Source organism: Phaethon lepturus, unplaced genomic scaffold (assembly GCF_000687285.1).
Source record: "Phaethon lepturus isolate BGI_N335 unplaced genomic scaffold, ASM68728v1 scaffold12979, whole genome shotgun sequence".
NCBI lineage: Eukaryota > Metazoa > Chordata > Aves > Phaethontiformes > Phaethontidae > Phaethon > Phaethon lepturus.
In genome coordinates, this window is record NW_010562822.1 from 20,168 (window position 1) to 40,471 (window position 20,304).

Sequence of the window (20,304 nt, forward strand, 5' to 3'; positions counted from 1 at the left end):
CAGAGTAGATGTTAAATTGCCTTTGTTTTGACTACAGCAGCTGTTTTGTTGCTTCTGAGCAGTTCATGTTTTCTCACTGGTCCTAAGATGTGGTCTTCAAATATGCAGCTGAGAAGACCTCTTTTTTTTTTTTTAACTCTACTGGCTTGTACCTTCTTACTGTGACTGCTGTCACCTGAAATTCAGCTTAAAGAATTGAGGCTTCAGAATATTTCCTTTTAAATTGGTATCTCTTTGAGAGGGTACTTTCTTCTCCCTCAATTATTTTTTGCCTTGTAACCCATCTCTTGTGTTTTTCAGTAGTCTTTGGTGAGAGTAAAGAGCTTGTCTGTTGTCAAGAAAAGCAAACTGATAATTTCTTCGAACTGTAGACCCTTTTCTTTTTCATCCCTTTCCATTGCTCTCAGAACTGCTTGGTTAAGTCAAGGTTTCAGGGTTTGAGCCATCTGCTTTTACTTCAAGTGTTACTTCGTGGTACAGTCATGTACTGTGGATGAACAGACTTAATTTAAAGAGTTGGTGTTTGAATAGAGGTTTCATTATTTGTACAAAGAGTAGTTTGCTGTTTACAAATCTGCACCACTCCTGCTGTGTTAAACTTTTTTTTGAGAGTGTCTTTGGTAACTGACAAGTATGCTTTCTAGCAAAACATGGTTTTTAGTTAAAAGGATAGCATAGCATCATGTTGTATTGGCAAGTACTAAGTTTGCGTTCACCGTTTGTTGACAGAAAATTGGTGGTCTGCACTTGAACCTCCGTTGTTCCTCAAGATAGTGGAACTCTACAAGGATGTTGTAGTCCACCTCTTGAAGTTGTGCAAGATTGGCATTCCGGCTTCTGAAAGAAGAATACTTACCAATTTTCTACACACAGCTTTCAGAGTTCTGGAAATATTGCATAGAGTATGTTTACGTCAATTTTAACCAATTACTTATCTGTTTGTTTTTGTCAGCATCTGTGTGCTGTGTAGTTGTTAAAATAAGTGACTAAAGAGTTTTAGATATTTAGGCTTGTACCTACAGTGATATCTTTATTTGTTCCATCTGGACCTATGAACCATTGGAATTCTGGATTCCAGTCTGACATGGTGATGGAATTACTTATTTTCTTGGGAACACAGACTGACCCAGTCAATTGCATCTGTGAGGGTATGTTGGAAAGAATCACCTCTTAGGCTTGAAATGATAGCAAGTAAGGTCACAAGTGGAAGATAAGAGCAAGCTGTACTTCGAACAAGAAAGATCTGCACAGTTTTACCAAGACATTTATATTCTGATCTGTTTATTCAGTTTGTTAGTATTGTAACTTAATTAATGAAAACTAATGAATTTATGAACTTTGAACAAAACCAGCCCAAATCATTTGGAATAACCAGACTGCACACATCACAGTGTATTAATCTAATTGCTGCTGAGGTTTCCCCTCCCACCCCCAACTTTGTTTTCACCTCTGTAGTTTATTCTGGTCCTATGGCATTTTGTGTTTATATGCTAAAAGAACATTTTAGGCGTGCCTTAAGGCGCTGGTCAAGTACTGTACTTGTACAATATAGCGAAATGGGCACAAGTGTCCAAACTGGACCTTTGTGTGCTATACCTAACAGCCCTCCTCCCCAGGCTGTCTGAAAGAATGGAAGAGATTCCTGCTCTGGAAGTTGGAATTTGTGTGCTATGGTTTGCTCAGCTTTTTGTTGTTCTTTATGGAGACCATCAAAGTAAGACTGAGAGTAAGATTGTTTAGTAACTATCTTGTGTTAGAAGTGCAAGATGTCCATTACAGATTCCCATATGGAAAGCTGTTAGTACATAATAAATGATTGTTTTGCAGCCTTTAGAATTTCTGTCACTGTTCAGGCTTGCAGTAGCTGTAATCTTAACAGCTGAAGTTGATCTTAAAATCCTTGTGGGTAATTGTAGGATTGTAAGGTGGCTCTCCTAAATTGCCTTTTTTTTTTTTTTGAAACCCAACTTTGACTAATATGTTGCTACGTTGTAGAAATAGTTAAATTTGTTACCTACCCTGCTGTCCAACTGTTTATATTGGCATAGTCTTAATAATCAGCTGGTATGGAGTAAAGTAAGAGGAAGAAATGGGGTGACATATTTGGGGTATTTCACGGACTTAGTATCTGGTGGTTTGATGGGACGGGGATGGTGGGGGAGATGTTTGAGAAAAGTAGGCTTAGATTATCTGGTTATAAAGACAGAATTGGGGATCTTGCTGTTTTGGCAGCTAACAATGCTTAACAGTCCTTGGGAAAAGTGTGTGTTAGGAAAGTCTGGATACTTCTGGATTAAAATTATACTCTAGAGATAAGTCATTGTATAAAGTTATTTTTGCACATCTCTCTCTGTTTCTAAGCTTAATGTTTTTAAATGGAAACTGTTCCTTAGATCACAGATAATAGAGATAGTATTTATACTGTGATTAAGAATAGAGTTCTTGAATCATAGTTCTTAAATTTGTGCAAATACAGGAACAAGTTTTTGTCCATTGTGTACATGAATATGTATATTCATCAGTGTTCCTGTGAGATCATATGAGGTTTCAAAGTGGCAGTGCTGTATTGTGCAATAGGTTACGCTCAGTTAATTTTATTTTTCTTTGCATCTTGGATGGGATTCTGAATAATCCATGTATCCGTGTAACACTGTTTTTTGCATTCTTGTAGGCCCTGTTCTTTTTCTAGAATTTTTTTAGTAGCTGGGTATATGTGGCTGACGTATCAAATGCTTGAAAAACATGGAAGATGTCCTTTTGAAAACTGTTATACAACGTGCTAACAAAAGAAATTGCACTTTTTTTAGGTAAATGAAAGAGGACAAGTTATACAGTATGACAGATTTTACATTCATGAGATACAAGACTTGATAGATATCAGAAATGACTATGTCAACTGGGTCCAGCAGCAGGTATTTGGAATGGTAAGCTGTGCTGTCTTTTATTTGTGTTTTTTTTTGTTTTGTGGGTTTCCCCCTCCCCATGTTTTATTTTGGTTTTATCCCTTTAGAGAAGCCTGTAGATTCTCTAAATATGGGCACTTTCTTTTCATAAAAATATCTTCACACATCACTGATGGTGAACAGACTCATGTCAGGTACTAGCTAAGGAAGAATTGTTAAATAGATGTGCTTCTTCTAGAGTATCATTCTTAGGAATGACACTGTTCAACCTTTCAAAAGTGATTTAGAATTCTGTCACTTGAGACTTGCCATGTCAAAAAAGTTAGGAAAGTGATAATTCGTGATAGGAAAACATCCAGAATAACCTGAATTTCTAGAGAAGATAGGCTCAGTTGATGAGAAAGCTGAAACTGTCTTGGAAAACTAAGTCTAGAAGCATAATAGGGAGTTACAGAGGACAGATAACTAACATAGTTTTCTACTTTGAGTGTAGCAACAAGAACTGAGATAATTAATTCCTGGATCTGTAAACAGAAGAGTGGTAAGTGGGAGTAAATTAATGACTGTGCAGAGAATTAGTGAGTTGGATAGGATTTTCCCACACAATTTTCTGACTTATGCTTTGAAAGAATATTGAGTAAGTTAATATGCTTTCTCTAGCCACCTAAATGTAACTTTTTGCAGCAGTACCTGGAAGGTCCCGAACACGGGAGACCTACTTTTGCTGCATTTTGTGAATACAAAGCAAGTCATGCTGTCTATCAAAGAATTAAAATTGCAATGTAAAATAACAACAGCAGGGAGATTGGGGAGCATAAAGAAATAATGAGTCAGTATTGGCAGTCATGACAGACGTTTCTTTCAGCCAAGCTTGTCTGAAAAAATAACGGTATGTGGTGTAGGCTGGTGTTGGTAGCCAAGAGGCATGGTACACTAAAAAGCACTGCAAGGCCTTGGAATTAGAGACAGGTTGTATATTTGGAACAGAGAAGGGTATGCCAGTGAAGGGTACAGAAGTGGTGGCATTTAAAAGATGATGACCTTTGCAGCTTGCTTTAAATGAACGTAAACAAACCCAAATTGCATATGTCATGATTGGAGAAGAAAATACAGAATATGGGAAAATAAGAGCTGGAAATTTGCTTTCTAATGGAAGTCTTAAGCTCCATTTGTTAATTAAATCAGAAGAGTAAGCAGTAGCTTGACGTTACTGAGAAAATACTAGATACTGTATTTCCCTTTAATCATCATTATTTTGTCATGCATTTGTGCAGTTTCAAGTTCAGCAGAAAAAGTTTACTTTATTGCAGGACTGAAAGAAATTCCATGGCCTTAGTCAGATCGCCTCTGTAAATGGTTTTGATGGCCTTTTCCTGCCTTCATATCCACGAGTTTCCTGTGTTCTTTCTTTTAAAATGTTAAGAAACCCTACTTGCTTGTTGAGTCGGTAACAACGAATCAAAATTTCTTTTGCTAGTGTAATTTTTATTGTCATAACTTGAGGCGAAACTGCTTGCTCAGTTCCATAATTAAAACATGGAGGGGAAAATGTAGAAGAAAAGGAAATGTCAGAATGATTCGGTGTATTCTCAGAGAGAAACTGGGAAGAGAAAACTTCTATTCTTACTCTTTCAACAACAGAAAAATGAGTGGGGGAAAAACTGAAGGTACTAAATAATAAATACTGATTTGAAGAGGCGTTCTTGAGATACGGCTTAAAGGAGTCGAGAATAACCATTTGAATTAGGAATAAATGATGGTAGATGCAGTAGGAGTACAAAATTGCATAGCTCTACCTGTGACTAAGGGGATACTCAGACGTGATGTTTCCTGTAGGAATTAGGGACACAGATAGGAAGCAAAGCATTCTGGCCATCGCTTTCTGTGGGCCATGGAGAGCTACGTATTGGACTTCTGAGTCTCGTATTTATAGTCAAATTTAAAAATTACTAGTTTGTCATTGCCTTTTGTTCTTTTTCTGCTTTCTGCCTGCTAGGTGGAAACGAGCTTAGCTTTCAGTGGAGGATAAGGAGGGTAACACAGCACCAGATGGATAACTTCGTTTCTTAGCAAAGTTCGTCTAGCTTGCTGTGGAAGCCTCCACACAGTCCCAGCCATATGTATTGGTCTGTCTCAAATTTCAGGAGTCAATTGCTCTTCTCATATCTTCTCATAGACGCAAATGATTTTTGAGACTTTATGACAAAGTGCTGGGGTTCTTTTTTATTTTTAAAATTTTACTTATTTAAAATGTTTTGCATTTAATTTGACATGCTACAATCATCTGAGAGTAAAAATACATCGGTAAAAGCAAATGTCATTTATTAGCGTATGGAAGTAAACATTTAAAATGTTTTGGTTTTTGCATCCAAGAAAACGTGATACTTTAGTGGTCCTTTTTTTAAAAGACTGATATATAGAGTGTTGAAAGGCATGGCTGTATTTGGTAGATTAATTAGAATGTTTATGGCTGGTATTTATTTCTCAGTAAATATTCTCTTGGGGGGAAAGCTGTAGATAAATATTTTTAATTCTGCATCAGAGATGAATAATTAATGCAGACACTAATGCTGCTTTTTCATCCTAATTATTGCTACCTTTGTGCAAATGCTGTCATAGGATGTCAACCATGGATTAACTGAGGTAAGATTGGTTGCAGTCTGATTTCTTTTGAAGAATGTAAGGAAATCAGAAATATGAATGTCAAGGATTGCCTGATGTGTTCTGTTGGGAGTAATGCTTTAATCTGAAAAAGTTTTTGTGGGGGAAAAATACGTAATTCTTTGTCTTGCAAATTCAGAGTAGCATTTGAAAACAAGGACTACTTTGATGATGTCCACTAGCTGTCATAAAAGTTCTGAAATTAAAATGTACTAACTGAGAGTGGTGTTTGTGTGTGTTTTGGTTGGTTGTGTGTGGTTTTTTTGGTTTTGTGTTTTTGGTTTTTTTTTTTTGCTGAAGTACTAAACAGTTGAAAATCTACTTAATTTTCCTAAAATACTTTGGTCCTACATCGATGATGAGTAAAGATTTCTTTCTCTTTCCAGTAAAAGTAGATGTATTAAATGAGTACTGTTGCAATGGCTTCTTTAACCATGATTGGGGTTTTTAAGGAAGCAGAGATATGACATGGTTCTTTTCATTCCAGTTAACAGATATTCCTGTTACAATTTGCACATACCCATTTGTATTTGATGCCCAGGCAAAGACAACTCTCCTACAAACAGATGCAGTCATACAGATGCAGGTAAGAGTCTCAGCTTTTAATGTTATGAATTTTTTTAACGTTGGTTTGTTTTTTTTTTTTTTAATTGGTGGTCTTGGGGGGTTGCTGTTGCTGTTGTAATCTCTTCTCCATAAGAATGAGGGATCTAGTTTTAATCTCAGGGTATATACATGATAGAAGCTTGCGGTTTTGTGGATTTGGGATCTCATTGAAATTAAATTGTTTAATAATTGCTTAAATTTCTAAGGAACTTTTTTTCCTTTCATTAATGAGATGGCTTTTTTGAGGTGTTAACAACCCGTAGTTCAGGTGTAAAAAACAAACACACACACAACAAAAAAACCCTAAAAAAACCCTCAAACCCCAAAACACGCCCCCCCCCCAACAAACAAAAAACCCCAAAAAACCCCCAAAAGACTAAAAACCAACCACCACTCCCAATCAACCAAAAAACAACCCCACCTCCCATATGAGCAGACTTTAAATGATATGTATGTAGAGACTGGAGCATGAAGTCAGTCTGGCTTGTTAGAGGCGGCAGCAGCCAGTTACAGTTACTTTTAATTTCTTACCTTGATGGGACTTAGGATCTAGGGCTGTTCTTAAGATTGGTGGTGTCAGAGAGACAACATGTTGGCACCACGTGAATATCTAGTGCACACCTAATTTCTCATTTCATCTGTCATACCACCTTCAAAATGCTGCTAAGCTCTGAAGTCTGATTGGTGTCTGCAGGGCGGTAGAGGAGAAGCTTATCTTGAAAATTGAGCATCTACTTGGGATAGTGGGAGTAGGTTTCCTCATCTTGCAGTTTGCAGTAGTTTTCTTCTACTTTCCTGTTAAATGCAGTTATATACTACTCCTAATTTGTTCACTTCTAACTAGAGACTTTGCTAAAAATTAGATATTTGACACAAACGATTCTATATCTTGACCCATATCTCATGTCTAGAGATAGATACACAAGACAACCCTGAAGTAACAGAGAGGATCTTGCATGTTTCCGTGATTCTCTAGGTAGAACTGTAACTAGAGTGATGTGGTGAAGTATACATTCGTTCAATGTTTGGAATTTTTTTTTGTGCATATAATCCACACCTGTTCAGTTGCTGTAAGGGTATAATCATATTCTTAAAAAAAGGAAAGAAGGAATGAAGGGAGGCTACTGCAAAAGTAACAGCAGTAAGAGCACCAGCACCTCCCTGTGTTTATAATGTTTAACATAATAAAAGCTACTGTTCTGAGTCTGAAATGAAACAGAAGAGGTAAGTCATGCTCAAGTAGTGGGCTCATGTAGAAAAATACTGGCTTGCTTTTTTAGGTCAATAATAATAAATAAGAGTTTCTTACGCCTTTAAAAATGTGTATACACAGTCAATACAAATATTTGATGAATTCAGGGAAATGTTCACAGTGAATGTTTCTATTAACAATATTGAACAGTATTAAAACACACAAAGTTTCAACAGGTGTGTGCCATATTCAGAACATTTGCAACAGTTTTTTGTTTTTGAACGGATCTAATACAAAGACTACAATACAAATGAAATAGATGAACAAATCACTTTTCATTCTGTGAATTAGTTTTTAATGGATGTTTTCATGCCAGATTTATATTAAACAGTTTACTCTTTATTAGACGAAGTGCAGAATTTTTTTGGCTTCCTTTTGTTAGCCAAAGTATTTTGACTGGAATATCAAAAACTATGTTCTAAGACTTCCCTGAACATTACCATTAATGAGGCTAATGGGTACAGGAAAGATATTTCCTGAGATAAAAGGAATATGAAGAAAATTCAGGCAAATTCAGTAGCTCTCATAATAGCTGTTCCCATTCATGTCTTCTGCACTTCTGACAAGACTGATGGGCATTTAATGTTGACAGGAATCTTATGTTACCTACTGACACTTTCATTTTGTTTTTTTTTCCAGATGGCTGTTGATCAGGCTCACAGACAGAATTTATCTTCTCTGTTTCTGCCGGTATTTGAATCTGTCAACCCATGCCTGATATTAATGGTACGGAGAGACAATATTGTAGGAGATGCTGTGGAAGTACTAAGGAAAACAAAGAATGTAGACTACAAGAAGCCTCTCAAGGTATTATTAGTACATATTGCTCAAAGTGTCTTTCATTGACGTGCAAGTAATTGAGAATATTTTTGGACAACTCTTGTTTCACAATGTGTTTTTAAGTCAGTGCTAACTGAATTGTGTGTTTCAGGTTATTTTTGTAGGGGAAGAAGCTGTTGATGCTGGAGGTGTTCGCAAAGAATTTTTTTTGCTGATCATGAGGGAGTTGCTAGATCCCAAATATGGAATGTTCAGGTATTATGAAGAGTCCAGGCTGATCTGGTTCTCTGATAAGGTAGGGCACGGTCTATAGTCATTAATTTTCTTTTAACTTAAAATTTATATATTAATAATGTATGAACATAGTAGTTTGTGGTAGTTTTCTTTCAAGAGGAGAAGCTGAAGTAAGTATTCTCAAAAAAATGTTTATTTTTGTCATTGTTAGATCAAAACTTTCCCCTTACTTACTCCTTACCGGTTGTTCCCAACCCAGACGAGTTCAGTAGGAAGAAGTGCCAGCCAGGGTAAACTGATACCAAGAGCAGAATCAGTAAATCAAGGTGGCCGAGAAAAATTCTTGAAGTGGCATGTTGAACAGGTCTTTCTGTGTTCGGTCACATTTATGAGTCTGTTTTGTAGGTACTCGTACTTCCAAGAAAGTTTTGAACATTGGCTTTTTAGTCCTTGTTCAGAGAATAACATGGACTAGGGTGGCTATATCACAAATACCTGAATTATAACAGTTTCCACAGTTACATTTTAAGCCTTGGCTATTAACTCCGAGGGAGTTAATAGTGAGGTCCTCCCTCCTCCTCCCAAAAATAGTTCTTTTTTTTTAAATTGACATATATTTAAGCACTGAATAGTGCAATAGTAAGTCACTGACAAAATCAGAATCTTAATAAATACTTCCAGCAGTATGCATCACTTGTAACACAAAGTATGTTGTACCTCAGCTTTTTTTCTAAGTAGAAAAAGTTCTGTCTCCTTGGATTTCAGTCTCTCTCAGCTGGTTAAAACTTTACCCTGTTTTCCTCAGTACCTATGGATACCTACATATTTAAAGAAAATATAAATGAAACTCACTCAGATTATACTGCACTGTACACTTCTTTCTGGACTCTGCAAAACTAAAATAACTTCTTTATTTTAAACCATCTTGTCTGTTTTCTGTTCTTAGACCTTTGAAGACAGTGACTTGTTTCATTTGATTGGTGTTGTCTGTGGGCTAGCAATATATAATTTTACTATTGTAGACCTTCATTTCCCTTTGGCTTTGTACAAAAAGCTATTGAATAAGAAACCATCCCTGGATGACCTAAAAGAGTTGATGCCAGATGTTGGCAGGTAAGCAAGAAAGAAAAATGAGTGTTACTAGGAATTAATTTTGAATTCAACATTTTCTTTTAAGAACATAAAGAAAATGTGTTATTTTCAGACTAACAGGAAAAACAGCTCAGAGTAGCTTGCAGCCATCATGCCATTTGAGAAAGGATACATGCTATTGTTAAACATCTGTTTCTAAACGCTTGGGTTTAGTATTTGTGTCTTCTGCTCTATTATCCCACAAGAATTTTAGGGGAAAATAGTATTTGAAATTCAAAACCATTGTGTTTTAGCCATTAATTTCTCAAACCTAAGTGTGAGTATGGTTTTAGTTCTAAACAGGTTATTTAGTCCATCAAGGAGACATTTTTGCTTATTTCAGGAACAGATACATGCTAAATACCTACTCTTGAGTAGGGATTTGAATAGCACTATCAGGTAGGAGATTCAAATGAGTGGAAGCGCATGTTTGATTGCCTCAGTGTTGTGAATGATAAAGTTTTCATAGATTCAAGGAGAAATCAAAGAAGTTAATGGAAGAGCCCATCAATGGCTATTAAATACTTACTGCCTATGGTTTAGGAATCCCTTAGCTGAACACTAGGATATGAATCTTCTCTCTTCACACCTGGAGATAATCAAAAGGAAATAACACTACAAGTAATAGCAAAATGATTGCTTGAGATTTCCTAACACTGCACAAGGTGCAAGTCAATGAGCTAATAAATGAAATAAGTGGAAAAGATCTTTTTTTCATTATCAAAGCATAAATAATACTTCAGGAGAATAAGTTCATTTTTCCTTTCCACTGGTACGAGTACTTTGTAACTTATTTTGCAGGGGAATGCAACAGTTACTGGACTATCCAGAAGATGACATAGAAGAAGCGTTTTGTCTTAATTTTACTGTAAGTTTTTTATAGTGTTTGAAGTATTTCTTATCAAGCTCATACCATATATCGTTACTGCCTCTGATGGAATGTTTGAGCAAAAGCATCAGCTGTGAATTCCCATGAATTTTGGCATCTGTGTCTGCCATTCGTGTTGTTGTTAGCTAAGTGGTAGGAAGAAGTACTCTATGCAGTAAATAAAATGTATACTGTTTTTGTTTGTTTTAAATAGATCACTGTGGAAAATTTCGGTACAACAGAAATTAAAGAGCTTGTTCCTAATGGTGCTGACATTCCTGTAGTCAAACAAAATAGGTGAGTTTTATGGGTTACAGGGTAGTTGAGTGTTGCTATCTACCTTGGGAATGTAACTGGGCTGCTATAAATATCCTTTGCCAAGCCGTTACACTAACATTGGAGGCAAAACTACTTTGTTTCTCCATGCTGTTCTCGTGTATGTATTGGTTAAAATAGCTGTTGTATTTAAGGATTTGCCAGCTGTAGAGAGGCTATCTAATTTTACTCAGAATGTGTAATGCTTCTTTTTCACTTTGAACTTAGAAGTATTTTGAAGCTCTTTTGCCTATACGGTCTTCATTTTATAGGACTAAAAATGATCGTGGTTCTGCAGGAAGTTATAGATAATTGGAATTTGGTGAGTGATGATGAAAACTTCAACCTAGATGCCAGTATGCAGCAACTATTCATATATGAAATATTATTCAGAGAAATTTTCCGTTTCTAGAGTGGATAAATTGATCTAATGTTATCTGGTGTTATTGTCAGAAGAGTGTGAGAGGGGTGGGGGTTTTTTGTTAGTCAAGGATTCTGTTACTTCTATTTATAAAAGCAGTCACTCACACCCTTTGTTTCCTTTCTGCTCCTGGAGAATAGGCAGACTATACCTGGTAGTGATTTTGTCCCTTTTTGCAGAGTACTACCATTTTCCTCTCTCTGTGTCCATGCCTCTCATGTATGCCTGTCTGTGCTTTAATCTTCATGAATTCTCTGTGCTTTTACTTCTCGCAGAATAGAGGGAGCATTGAATGGAAAGAGCATACTCTATGAGAATGCACCTAGGCTGTGCATGGTGGGAACAAAGGAGAAAATGTACCTCTGGGCATGTTTCTAGAGGGCAAATGTTTTGGGCAACATTTTCTGTAATTAGGTAGGTCTGTTGTGGAGGAAACAGTGATGATAGAAGATTCTCAGGGTATCATAAACCCAAACATAGCCACGTGCAATGACAGTATCACCCACAGTGGAGCGATTATCCTCCTGACCTATCCTGCCAGTGACAACTCCAATCATCACCTATACCTGTCACACTTTTTTTTTTTTTAATCCTTGGTGCATAGCTGAGGATTTGTGATACTCTATTTTAAATATGATAAATAGCTTTGGTGTTCTCTGGTGGTGGTTTGGTGTTCTGTCACGAAGCGACAGTAAAATTAGAGTTGAATTATGAGAAAAGTTTCAAGGTGCCCATGGAATGTGTGCTGCACTGTCACCACCCGTTGTCTTGCAGCAGTGAAGAATTTCTGTTTCTCAAGATCCAAATAATCCATGATGCCTTAATTCAGTTTTAAAGATATTAACATAGAGTATAATAATGCCAATTAGTTTATTACTATGAATTTTCTCTGGAGCAGCCTTTTGTTCCACTATTAGTATTATACAAGTTACCTGTCTCTCTGCTAATACATAGCGTGCATAAAATGGGTATCTTACTGAGTGCTGGAAGAGGAGCAGCATGATTCACCACTTTGCTCATCTCCAGTATTTTCAGTTCAACAACTTTAATAAATGTGTGATCAAAATGTGTTTAGATGATTCTTTAAATTATTGGTGATGTTATTCAAATACTGTGGATGTTGTTCAAATACTGTGGGTTTCCGCAGGAAATGTATGTTGGTAGGATAACTGAAAACTGATAAAACTGAAGTCACTCTGCCAGTGTGTAAACTAACAGTGATAACTAGGGTTGATTAAAGTGATAGTTAAACAAAATCGTAAATGCTGTATCATATCAAGGTATTTTAGTTCTTCCCCTAAATGCTGCAGAAGATGTTTCCAATGAGATATGAGAACTCCTTATGCTGCAGGACAGATAGCAGGCTGGCTGTTTCTCAGTGTCCTAGCTCCTTTGCACTGATCTTTCTACTCTATAGGACTCAAATGTCTGTTTAAAGTTGATTTGCATTTTTAATGCAAATATGGTAATCTTTTTAATTAAAAGAAAACCAACAGCAAGTTTGACTTGGTTTCAGGACACTGCATGTGATTCAAGCCTTTAAGCTTGTTGCCATTCAGTCCAATTCACTGCAATTCCTACAAATAAGAGAAGCGTTTATAGTGCCTGAAATAAACAATGCTAAATGTTACTGTTTTTCTGTTCCACATTATGGACTCTGTCTTGAGGGGCATGGTGCAGAAATACATTTATGCACCTTTTCACTGAGGTTCTTTGCACTATGGTTGCAACATGAAGCAGAGAATATAATATATTAGGATCTTTTTTGCGTAACTTTCTGTGCTGTGTTCTGTGCAGTAGGTAGTTTTGTGGGTAGAAGGGTGACAAGTCCTTTTTTCTTTTTTTTTTTTCCTCTCAACATAATTCTCTTTTTCTTCTTTGTACAGGCAAGATTTTGTAGATGCATATGTGGATTACATCTTCAATAAATCTGTGGCTTCCTTATTCAGTGCATTCCATGCAGGCTTCCACAAAGTATGTGGAGGTAAAGTTCTTCAGCTCTTCCAGCCCAGTGAGTTGCAGGCAATGGTGATTGGGAACACAAATTATGATTGGAAGGAATTGGAGAAGGTAAGAACCATAGTTAGCTGTTTGTTTCATGTATTTTTAAATTTCAAAATGCAAAAGCAAAATCTTGAAGTGTTCTTTTGAGCTCTGTTTTAATTACTGTGGCTTCCAGCCTCGATTGGATTGACTGCATGAGTGAAGAGCTTTTTTTAAAATGTCCATGAATGAAGACACTAAAATACTATTTACCTTCCTGCTTAAAATTTTTCCATCTAATTTCTGAAGGAAATCAGACTTAGAAGAGAGAGGAAGAAAAATCCACAGAACCAAAAGGCAGCCGTAGACAGTATATTATCTTAGAAGGGGGAAAGTGAACAAAATGCTCACAGTTAATGAAAGTAAATATTCCCAATCGCCAAAACTCACTGTAAGACTTTGTCATTACTTTGCTGGGATTGAAAACGCTTTGGAGTACGTGCATCTGTCCATATAGTTGAAGTCAGACTGAACAGCTGAAGAAAACTGATGGAGGAAAACAGTAATATATTACTTGCAGTAACCCTTTACACAAACCACATTCATTCTGCTTTAATATCAGACTATCCCACTAGTTCTACATGCAAACAATAACCTAATTTCCTGCTCATTTTAGAATACAGAATACAAAGGAGAATACTGGGCAGACCATCCTACAATTAAAATATTCTGGGAGGTTTTTCATGAGTTGTCTTTGGAAAAGAAAAAGCAGTTTTTGCGTAAGTATTTGAAACTACTTCGCAGAAGTTGCTAATTAATGGGATCACTGTGGTTTCAGGCTCTTGCTATAAGAGGGCAGACGTAAGTATTTGTCTATAATGATGTAATTAACTTTATCTGGGGAAAAAAAAATCATAGCAGAAGAAATTGATTATGAGCTTGTCTTTGATTTTGCTGGGGTTGTCCTGAGTAATTCTGGGTGGTGGGCAGTAGACCAGAGCAGCATGAAAAAAAATAAAAACAAGAAAAGACAGTCCCAAAAAAACCAAAACCCCCACAAAAAAAGAGAACCCAAAAAACCCCAACAACCTAAACTCCTAGAGTAATTTATCTGATGACTAGGAATTTTTTTTCTGTGTTTTAACATAAGGTTTGCATCCTCCAGTTTTTCCATTGCACATAGATGGAATTTTTGAGTTACAACTGACTGTAGATATGTCAAGGTACTGACATGAGTGGAAATGTACAGGAAAAAACAATTATTGAAGCTTCCTGTGAATGAGCTTTTGTTGAGAACAGATTATAGATTAGTTTCCAGTTCAGATAAATTTCTTATTGAACAAAATAATTCTGTGTATTTACAAGATGCTTGCAAATGCCCAGTAAATGTATAGCCAATGGATTTTAAATAACAAATTCTGATGCATGAAGGACTTCCTACTCTTTTCTTTTTTTTTTAATTAAGGACTGTTCGGTTTCATATGCTAAAATGAAATGTTTTCCTTTATATATCACTGGTTGTGTTACAGTTAAAAGTTCATATGTGTAAGCTGGAGACCGGGTTACGTCATTATTCTCTGTTTTTCAAACTTAGCAGAACAACTTCAGTGTGAAAAGCTAACCACTGCTGGAATGCAAACAATGGTTAGAACTGCATTTATGACATATACAGTGTTAATCTTAACCTACTTTCAAGGCTTTGTTTGTTTGTGTTTTCTTGGCAGTGTTTCTGACAGGCAGTGATCGTATTCCAATTCTTGGAATGAAGTGTCTTAAACTAGTCATCCAACCAACAGGAGGTGGAGAAGGGTATCTTCCGGTAGCTCACACTTGCTTTAATCTTCTTGATCTTCCAAAATACACAGATAAAGAAACCCTAAAATCTAAGTTGATCCAGGCTATAGATCACTACGAAGGTTTCAGTTTAGTATAACTTCAGAAATGAGAGTTCTGTGTAACATGGGATCATTAAACTAACTTTTTGTGTCTTTCTTGTGGTGGTAAATTCAGTGGATTAAATGATGGAGTTGATAATATAACTGATTATTTGCAAAAACGTTCAGTGGTACGGATATTCATGGGAGCCAAAAAACATTTACAAAAATGAGGAACTGTCTTAATACATACCTTCTTGTACAGAACCATGTGGATTTTGCCATCGTATAATAAAAACGAGAGTATTGTGAATGGGAGTCAAGTTTCACTAACATGAATTAACATTTCACCTTACGCAAACAATTTGGTGTGTGGGTGCATGAGAGACTTGCTTAAGTTTTTCAAATCACTTAGTAAGAACATTTAACTTTTTCCCTGATAAATTCACTTGGTAACTTTTCATTTTGTAAATAATAAATTTTTGTGATAAAATAATTATGTTCCAATAGCAGTATGGTTTCTATTGCTTGTAATTGAATATGAGCTTATTTTATGGCTTTTAACAAAAAAAGTGACTACTCTGATTTCCGAAGATATATATTTTTCTGGTTTGTTTTAAGAACCTTAATAATGGAAGTGATTGTTTAAGAGACATTCATCTTCACAGTGTACAATCCATGAAGCAGTCACTTAGTGCCGATACAAAACTGCATACAATGGCATTTTTAATATGTGGATGGACAAGCTGACTTAATACACCGTTTAATTTGGACTGATTGATTCTGTAATTAAGTGGACACAATTATAAAAGAGGTCAATTTATCATTTGAAACCTCTGCAGCCATGTGTCAAGAATACAGCTTAAAAGAAAAAGATGCACAGACAGTTGTTGCTGTCAAGAGGTTAAACGTTTATTTTTAAATGCTGAAAGCGTAGTTTATGGTTTCTAATAGAATTTTCACTTTTTTCCAGATAAATGCATTTGAAATAACTCTTTAACACCCTCCCCTCTCCTTTTCTTAAGATTTTATTTTTAGTATAACTGCCCTGAGGCGATTGTGGTTAGCTGGACACTTTTGGATTTGACTTTCCTTCTCTGGTTAAATTCCAGATTTTGTGGTGTTAATGCATATGTGACTTGCAGCTGTGAAACAAATATTTATTTTTTTTAGATTTTTAAATGCAGTGAAAAAATTCAAGCTATAATAAAAGACTTGAATGAAAATCTTTGTTGGTTGATGTGTATGGATGCTTGCATCAGGCATATTTCTTCAGTTGGAGGGCAACTCCTGCATGCATTAAGTTGAGAGTACAGCTAGGATACCAAGATCTCACTTGGAACGCAGGGAAGTTCATTCATTGTAATAAATTGTGTAACATGCAGTTTCTGTGCTGGCAGTAGATGTGGATCTAACACTAAGCAGTCAGTAAAGTTAAAATAATTCTTTTTTCCTTAACACTGTGTTTTTACAGCTTTCTCATGCAGTGTAACCTCTAGTGTCACTAATTTCTTTGTATGCAGCCCATATCCCATCTTTTCCAACACTTGTTACCTGGCTGGGAAATTCTCCCTCTTGTGAAAAACAAGAAATGAATAAATACTAAAGCAGCTTAATCTTACCTATACTTGGAAGAAAGAAAGGAGAAAAGAGGAAAAAGGAGGAAAAAAAAAAAAAAAAAAGAAACAGTAGTATTCCTTCATTTTACCAGGTAATATATAAACACTGTTTTTAATTTATGAAACACCAAGATTGCAAAGGCAAATACTCAAAAATTGGGAAGTGGCTAATGTAAAGCTGTCTTCTTCCTTTTTCCCTTGTGTATTATTACATGATAGAGTGCTGTTTTTTCTGTGGGACTCTTGCTTCATTCAGTGTACACAGTTGATGGTGTTCACTGAATAGTATGTTCGGTTGTGCAGGTCCGAGTATAATTTAGTGTGTATCATCTAAACCCAGCATGATATGTATGTATTTAATTTCCCTACGGGACTTTGGTTTGTTTTTTTTTTTTTTTTTGCTGTATTGGATTTTTCATCGATATCAATATTAATCTGAAAGATGAGTAACAGCCTTACTCTGTAGATGAGGAGGTCTGAGACAGAATCCAAGCCACAGTTCCTGAACACTTGCCAATTTTTGGTGCCCAGTTTAGGCTGTGCTAGAGATCTTAGATATCCTTTATCTTTGAAGTGCAGTTACTGTTGACTAAAACGGCTGTGGAAATTACTTCATGTTGCTGCAAAAGTTTCTGCAGCAGCAGCAAGACATATTTCTTACTCTGTCAGAACATTAGTGGACATTAATAAGCATTGGGAGGGTGCGGGGTGTTGAATGGTTGGTTAAATGTCAGGTTAAGAACCTGCTGGCAGAGAAGGGCTAGGATCGCTTTCCTCAAGACGGCATTCACCTGAGGCTTCTTTCTGCAATTTTGGCCTTGGGTTTTATCCACCTCCACAAGAAATGGAGTTGGGGCTTACAGAGCATGATTTTATTGGCTAAATGCTCCTGATTATCTTACAGGTGTTAGCTCATTCTGTGCAGTGAGACAGGTGCCCTGTGGCAAAACAGACATTATCTACGTAACAAGGTAAAAGACTTTTATGTAGTACAAGAACTTACATCACTTCTGTCAAGCAGTTTAATGCTTTCCGCAATACTTACGTTAGTTCCGTTGAGTCATAACAGTCCTGTGGAGCTTCTCTACAGAAGTTGTCCACCTAAGTGTTTCCTCTGGCTGGAAAAAGGTGGGCAGCAGGAACTGCTTTCTTTTTCTTTGGTCAAGTGGTTATTTTGCGTACAATATTTGATGCTGTGCCTCGGGGAGGGGGGGGAGGAACTCCCTTCCATTCTGTGTTTAGCTAAAACGTTTAGCTGTGGTGTTCATGAAGAAAGACTAGGGCTTTCTTCCTTGTGCAATCTCCCAATCAGCCAGAAAAGCTTGCGTACCACTTTTAAAAAAGGATAATGCAAGCAGCTGGGTATAGTAGTAGTTTGGGCTGCAGTGGGAGCATTCTACAGTAATGAAAAATCTCTTTAAAGAAAGTATTGTTTGATAATTAGGTTAGCGTTTTGGTAAAGATTCAGAATTGTCACTGGAGAATGCTGGTTGCATGTCAAACTTGTATCCATCTCCATCATGGTTACTAAAGGAGGACTTGTAGCAGTGCAGTCACGTACTGGATTTATTGCACCTGTCACGTTAGCACAGGGCTGAAGATTGAATTTACATGACAGAACTGCACAGGCTGTTTCAACTGCACGTATAGCAGAAGTTTGTCCCTCATTTTCCGGGGAAATCTAAGAACGCTGCTGCCCTGCACCAGCATAGAACTCTTAAAGCACTGAGCCCTGCTTAAGCACAGTGACTTGCCTCCTTTGGCACTTCATGGGAGTTACGACTAATAAGGTTGTTATTCATGTAGAGCACCAAGCTACGGTATTCCCGTCAAGGTTTATATGCTACTTTAAGAAGGATTTTAATTCACTGCACTGCTGTCTGCTGCAATGAACTTGATTTATCAGGAATAAATGAAGTTTAATGTAATCAAGTATAAACCACTATAAAAGAGAGCTCTTCATTTAAAGGCACATGAGGTTCTGCAGTTAAGATGAATACAGAATAAAAGCTTTCTTTTAATAATACAGTTTTCAGCATGATAGACTGGTGCACAGTGAGCACCACAAGAATGGCTGTGTTGACTTTCTCCATTGTGCAACCAGAACTAGGTACTTGTGTGTCTTAGTTGATGGGGAGGCGGGAGAGGAAGAACAAAATACTTGTTTCTCTTGATAAGTGACAGTTCCCATTGCTTACCAAGTGGGTATTTCTTAATCGGTAGGTCAGTGTGGGGTTTGGGTGAACTAATCATCAAGCTACTATTTTTGTCTTTCAATGTGCTGTTCAGGTTTGTGTTGATCAAGTTTGGAGCAATAACTTTAACAACATTAACTAGACCTTGATAAGGCTTAGAGGATCCTCTGTAATACTACAGCTTAGAGCCCCAGGAAATCCCTTTGACTCTTTTCCTGCAATATGTGCACACTGAATCAATAAAATAACACCACAAGCCATAATCTCTATACACCAGAGTTCCCTGTTTGACTGACACCTCAATAGGTTTTCTTGAAGAATGGAGCCTGTTCATGCCTATACCTGTTGTTTAACTCTGCTACCTGTTACACTGACTTCTTTCTGCAAGTGTGCCAACACTTTCTAATTGCGAACCTTTGCCTCACCATTTCTGCACTGATGCAGATCTGTTGAGTGAGAAAGATGACTTTTATCTTCTGACCACAAGACAACTAGGGGCTGGGGGAAAAAAAAAGCCCTAAAACTAACTGTGGCAGTACTATAGGCGTGCTAGAACTGGGCAGAGGTATCTCGTGTGCAGACCTACTGGTCTCTTATTACCACTAGACTGAACATAGCCCTTGGGTTTGAACATACTTTATTCATCTTTTACAAAACAGCAAAGTAATGCGTTGCTGCTGCCAGGAGTGTGATCAAAGAACTCGTGTGCGCTGGGGTAGCAGTCAGTGTGACTTTCTTGTTTTGTTGTGTGTGGGTTTTTTTTGGTTTTTTTTTGGGGGTGGGGGTGTGGTTTTTTTTCTCCAGTTGAAGGCACATGCATCAGTCACAGATTATTAGAAAGGATAATGAGGTGTATGAATCTTGTTCCACATAGGAACTGCAGAGCTATTACGTTCCGCAGAGTTGGTGTGCGTGGTGCTGGTGGGGATCTTTATCTCCCTGAGGCTCTGGGGTAGGTCTTGCCAGCGGGTCGTGCCCAGAGCACATGAACCCTGCACTGTGCAGTGCCTTCGGGTTCACCGCTTCCCCCCACGTGACTGATTACGTGAGGAATTTCAGTGGGGGAGACAAAAGATTGGTGTTACCTGGAGACTTCAGTTTGAGTAGGGTGCAAAAGTTACGTTTCCTTCCCTTTTTTGAGCAAATACACCAGCTTTTCAATTGGAAAGAACAGAGCTGGCAGCTAAAAACCAACTTCCTTCCTTGTGTTTGCCGTGTCTTTGAGAAATTTAAAGGTGAAACTAATTTAATTACTTGTGCTTTACTTGTGTGCAGAGGCTTATGCGGGTGCACCTGCTAGCAGCGGTGCTCGGCTACTCCGGGAGCTACATATAGCGGCACCTCGGCGGGCCCGAGGCTCGAGGTACGAACCGTCCCAGCGCGCCCTGAGGGGCCGTGGTTAAATCGGCCCGGAGGCAGGGAGGGGGCGGAGGGACCGATAGCACCGTCGGCTGCGGGAGTA

At 37.3% G+C, this 20,304-nt stretch overlaps 1 protein-coding gene across 3 annotated transcripts in view; it reads left to right on the top strand.

Annotated features, from left to right (window-relative positions):
• The window catches only part of HERC4 (HECT and RLD domain containing E3 ubiquitin protein ligase 4), a 33,418-nt gene extending 18,172 nt beyond the window's left edge, over positions 1–15,246 (top strand). The window contains exons 13-24 of one of the 3 annotated variants that reach the window (XM_010294406.1): positions 730–902; positions 2,808–2,924; positions 5,523–5,546; positions 6,052–6,150; positions 8,062–8,229; positions 8,354–8,497; positions 9,383–9,549; positions 10,369–10,435; positions 10,650–10,732; positions 13,058–13,241; positions 13,831–13,933; positions 14,879–15,246. In XM_010294406.1, the coding sequence (XP_010292708.1) occupies positions 730–902; positions 2,808–2,924; positions 5,523–5,546; positions 6,052–6,150; positions 8,062–8,229; positions 8,354–8,497; positions 9,383–9,549; positions 10,369–10,435; positions 10,650–10,732; positions 13,058–13,241; positions 13,831–13,933; positions 14,879–15,087 (1,538 nt within the window). In that variant the 3' untranslated portion in view covers positions 15,088–15,246. The remainder of the gene's footprint in view (positions 1–729; positions 903–2,807; positions 2,925–5,522; positions 5,547–6,051; positions 6,151–8,061; positions 8,230–8,353; positions 8,498–9,382; positions 9,550–10,368; positions 10,436–10,649; positions 10,733–13,057; positions 13,242–13,830; positions 13,934–14,878) is intronic. The other 2 variants (XM_010294408.1, XM_010294409.1) reach the window with 2 other exon arrangements.
• Positions 15,247–20,304: the final 5,058 nt, after the last annotated feature.